The sequence below is a fragment of the Quercus lobata genome, chromosome 2 (assembly GCF_001633185.2).
Source record: "Quercus lobata isolate SW786 chromosome 2, ValleyOak3.0 Primary Assembly, whole genome shotgun sequence".
Classification (NCBI taxonomy): Eukaryota; Viridiplantae; Streptophyta; class Magnoliopsida; order Fagales; family Fagaceae; genus Quercus; species Quercus lobata.
In genome coordinates this window covers 42,137,158-42,142,272 of record NC_044905.1, presented here as the reverse complement: position 1 = coordinate 42,142,272, position 5,115 = coordinate 42,137,158, and the positions used below count along the sequence as shown (strand labels likewise).

General features: G+C 33.9%; 1 protein-coding gene across 1 annotated transcript; it reads right to left on the bottom strand.

Annotated features, from left to right (window-relative positions):
* Positions 1–2,148: 2,148 nt before the first annotated feature.
* LOC115975647 lies at positions 2,149–4,566 on the bottom strand. Its single transcript, XM_031096518.1, has 2 exons — positions 4,177–4,566; positions 2,149–3,684 (listed from the first exon to the last, which is right to left on the bottom strand). Exon 2 carries the CDS (start codon positions 3,633–3,635, stop codon positions 2,565–2,567), a length of 1,071 nt encoding a protein of 356 aa, XP_030952378.1. The 5' UTR covers positions 3,636–3,684; positions 4,177–4,566; the 3' UTR covers positions 2,149–2,564.
* Between the last annotated feature and the right edge of the window lie 549 nt (positions 4,567–5,115).

Below are 5,115 nucleotides of genomic sequence, written 5' to 3'. Positions count from 1 at the left end.
TTGTATTGCTTATCTTCCTTATCTCATTAGCATATTTTTTGAGATTTTTAAGAAAACAAATTCAATTTCAAGTTTAAAATTATTTATTTATCTATTCATTTTTCGCATGCTTGATTAGATGTTAGAGTAGATTATGACAATATTACCACAATATTTGGCTTGATTACAATTATTATGTATTATAAGGTAAAATTTTTTGAATTTGATTATGCTTTGAATATTTGACTTGATCACATCACAGTTGAAATGTTTTACATTTTCGGGAGACTGAGTTTGATTTTGATGTGAGTTTTGTTTTTCCTTTTCTTTTTTATTTGAATTGTAGTTTTGTTGAATTTTATAAATTTTTTGATACGTTTCTCGGGGTTTTTTATTGTACGGTAAAAAAAAACTGGGTTTGAATTTTTTTTTTAAACTAAAAAATAATTTCCAAATTTTAGTTACTTTTTTAATAATACACAAAATGTTATAAATATTATTTCAACCTTTTGAATTTCTGAGAAAAATTGTATTGTTTTCATTTTTATATGACAAAAATTATATATTACATTTGTGATTGTCACTATAACAAAGGAAAATATGATTATGAAATACATTACTATTTATTAAATTAGTTCAAACTGTAAAAATAAATTTAATGAGATCATCCTAAAAATATTATCATGCGTAATGCGCGGGATCTATAACTAGTATGGAGTAAATAACCCAAACAGGTTTGAATTAGCTTATTATACACTAACAGTAGTGTTTACTGAATATGCGCTTTAAGCCATGTATCAAGAGTACTTCGTTTTTATTAGGTGGCTAATTTCAAATCCCATTGATTTACTATGATTCAGTAACTTCTCTGGTTTTCTTCAGATTACTAAGCTCATTCAGAAACAATTTGTTCTTTCTTCATCTGACTTCAATGTTAGTTCAAAATTTCCTAAAGTTTGTATTAGTTTCTCCCTCCTCTTTTTGGCAGTGCAGTGTCCCTTGCGTCATGTCGCACAATGAGTGAATCTCAACAACTATCTGAATCGAGATATCTTCCCTATAATAGAGAATGATGGGTCCAGTGAACTTTAGAGAAGGCAAGCAATGATAGAAATAAAGTGTCTGCACAATACTATAAAAATAACCCACAGCATGATCCAGTTAGATTGGTACTGGAGGGGAGCAATAGTTTCATAATCAACATGGCTTAAAGTCATATTGCTCTATGCAAAAGCTAAGGTGAATAAAAACCACTACAACACTTTAGGATGCAGTACAAATCAGCACTGAAGATGTTATTCTCTCCCTGAAGAACACAAGGAGGCAACGAAAAGGTCACCCTGAGGTGCTAAATATTGTTGTTGCAGCATAGATATATTATGAGGCAGTAGTCAAGGTACTCCTGCTGTACTGCCATAGTCATAATAAGCCATGGGAAAACGGGTACTTTGAGAATTGAGATTATCCCTTGAATTACATCCATAGATTAATTTGTAATGCTCCTTTTCAACTATTTCAAGTGCTAACTAAAATCTAGATTAATTTGTAATGCTCCTTTTCAACTATTTCAAGTGCTAACTAAAATCATGTAGTATCGTTCCAGCTTGTCAAATACCTCATTAGATGTAGAATCATGAAATAATTGAGATATGAAACAGGAATCACATAGCAACTTAGTTTGAACAACAATGATGGTAATGTTAACAAAATGACACCAACAATATCCTACCACAAGGCCTCAACTGTATGGCTTGGTAATTAATGACATATACTTGAATTGAGAACCATAAAATTGCAGGTTTCTTTTTTTCTTTTTCTTTTTCCCAGGGGAGGGAGGAGAGTAGGGTGAATTCCCAACCTTTGTTTTTCACATTGTTCTCTCATGTAAATTAAGCTAACTACACATTCCAAATAAGGAAAAATTGTAATTAGTTGCCCATAGTGTTTTTTTACAGTTATATTTGAAATGAGCTAACACAATCAAGTACTTTAATTTGCTGAAATAAAATTTGGAGCAAGCTGTTCTGCTATAGTTGTGAGATTAATGTCATTGTCCTAGTCCCACTACTGTCAAAAGTTAAATGATACAAGACACAACGAAAAAATTTGGTTCAAGCAATTTTATCGATTGAAGCACACTAATATATTAATAATTTGAACATGGTGAAAGGTATTAATCATTTCTCCCTGAACTAGAATTGATTAAAGTAGCACTGAGACTAGAATGTTCATATACTACTGAAAGAGAGCCAACACATAAACCATGGTAGCTAGTACTTACAACACAGGCAAGGAAAATGTTGAAAACTTTAATGTCAAAATGAGATTGAACTGTACAAAATCATGAAAGAACAAAGGATGCAAATGCATCTAAAACTCAGCAAATACTTCAATGGAAGTCAGTCTTTACTTTGAGGTTCTTTTGAGGGGAGAGAAAATATTTTATTTTATGACCTGCTCTTAAATGTGTTGTATAGATTAGATGAGGATCTTGTGTGTCTACTCTATCTTCTGGTGTTGCTTCTGAAACATTAACGATGCCTGAAGCTTGAGAATTGACTTCTGCATAAACTTTTTTGAGTCTTCTAGGCTTCTTTATTTCTGCTTTCTACATCAGCAGCATCCAAGTCTTCTTCGGTTGCAACTTCTGCAATGTTGGCGCTTTCGCTGAATCTACTTTGATAACTTGAATTGGAAATGGTTTCTTGATGTTGAATGTTTGCATAATTATTCTGTGAATCAGTGAACATGGATTTTGAAAGATCACTACCATCTGGTGGTACCCCATTCTCATCATGAAAGCCAAGGACTCCATCCAACACTTCATTTCGGTCAAGAACAGTAGCATTATTGTCTGTTCCACTAGGCTGCATTGCAATCTCCCGTTTGCTTTCCATAATGTTATTATCTTCTTTATTATTGCTATTTAAGTGATCTGCCTCGTATTGGACTTTTTTAAGTGTATCATCAGTAAGTTCCTCAATATGTTGTGGTTCCTTAATTTGTCTTCCTGAAACTTTGTCATCCCCTTGCTTGACTAGTGTTTTTGGGTCCTTGTCATCTTCTTCATCATGAACTTCACCACCCTTCTCATCTCCTTTCTTATCATGATCTGGGACACTACTCCATGAATCATCATGTCCTTTTTTAAAATATCCTCCTTGAACAGAATGATTATATAAGACCACTGATTCACCTTTTCCTCCAACTCCAATATCAGAATTGTTGTCCTTATGTTCTAGTTCCAGTTCCTTCCAATTTTCTTTCTTTTCCCGAGTCCAAAATTGTCCATGAGAATATTCATTTTCCTTGTGGAAAAATTCTTCTTCAACATTTCCATCAAATTCATCATCTCCACCTCCTCCATCATCTTTTCTTTTATCTTCTTCCACAAGATTCACATCTTCTAATTCAGTCATACCACCATCACTTGACAACCCAGCATTCCCCTTACGCCCCAAAATAATGCCACCATGATCTTCGCTAAGTTTGCTCTGTATGCTTTCTCCATAGTTATTTCCCTTTTTGTTTGAGTTTGACTGCCTTAACTGGTATTGCAACCAGATGACAACAGCCAAAAACAATACCAATTGCAAAACATGTTTTACCTTAAACCCTTTGGGCATTTGGTTACGACTAGTGGACTGGTAATTCATCACACTCTGTACAACTTCTTCCAAAGTGGACTAACCAAATGAACAATCACTGAAGAAGAAAAATCGCGAAAATTACTCATCAAGAATCTCCCAACTAAAACAAATTACAAGCTAGCTCTAACATGTACAGAAAATTAAGTCAACAAAAACATAAAGTCAACTACTAGGGAAATAATAGATATGCATCATGAGTGGCATCAGGAATTGAATATGTAAACCAATCAAAGTCACTCTATGCAGGCAGCAAGATCCCTTGGGCTTCAGATGTAATTAAGTTCATATTTCTGTATTTTGCTCTATTTAAATCAATAATAATAATAATAGTAAGTTACATTCCCTAGTCCCTACTATCTTTCAAATTAATTAAAACCAAGTAAACTAAGCTAAAAGAACTTGATCAGTTTACACAAGATAACCCAGGTTTCAAATATAGAAATAGATTCCAACTAAGATGATAATAAGAATCAATATACATATAAGCAATATATATCAATCAAATAGTAAAACTGCAGGATGGAAATTAAAGAGAACGAAAATTTACCTTGTTCAGTTGCAACAAGAAACCCAAAAACCGTGAGCCAAAAAAAGAAAGTAACCCAGAACGTACCAGAATATATGGTTGCTTTTTAATTTCTTTTTACTTGTTTTCAAAGTTGGGTGCTTTTGAAGTTTGAACGTTGAAACTTGAAACCAACTGCTCCTGGGATTATTCCTTTTAGGTTTCAGAAGAAAGTGGCAAAGTAGCGGTTATTTTTTTCCTCAGCGTTATCCCCAAATTACCCTCTGACACAGGACCTGCTGACCTGTCATTTTAGGGTTTTACTTATTTATGTTTAAATAAGTTGAGAGAATATGGGAACTCCGTCGACGCCGCCCTAGGAAACGGCTACCCGACTTCCACTTGGTTAGCTCCGCATATGACGGGACCATTACAATATACATTACATTTATTGTTCCCATGCCAAATTGCCGCAAAACAAAACTGATTTCTAAATACCGATATTACCATCATAATTTTACTACCTGGGGGTTTGGATCCAAGTCTACGTTTTAAGTCTGCATTTTCCCCTTCATTTTTTCTTTTTATTTTTTTGCTTCAGCCAGTTGTTGACTAGGTCAGCAGTAAATAGTGCACGGGTGTACTGTTAGTAGATCCTACAAACTTCACTTCTCAACAACTTTTTCATTAAAAATAGGTCTCATGATACTATTCATACATTTTAAAATTATTTTGCTACCACCGCACTCCCTTGGTGCAATGGTCACTCCACAAGTATAAGTGTTTGTGGAGTGTAGGGGGCAAGGGCCGGGGTTCAAGTCTCCAGGAGGGAGTTTCACACACATATAGACATAGATTAGTTTTTTTTGCTACAGTGTTTTCAGTTTTCAGTTTCAACAAAATAAGTTCTATCCAAACAGAATTTCACATTTTCAGTTGCAACTTGCAAATCTCTCATCCTCCTTTTTATTGTATGAACTA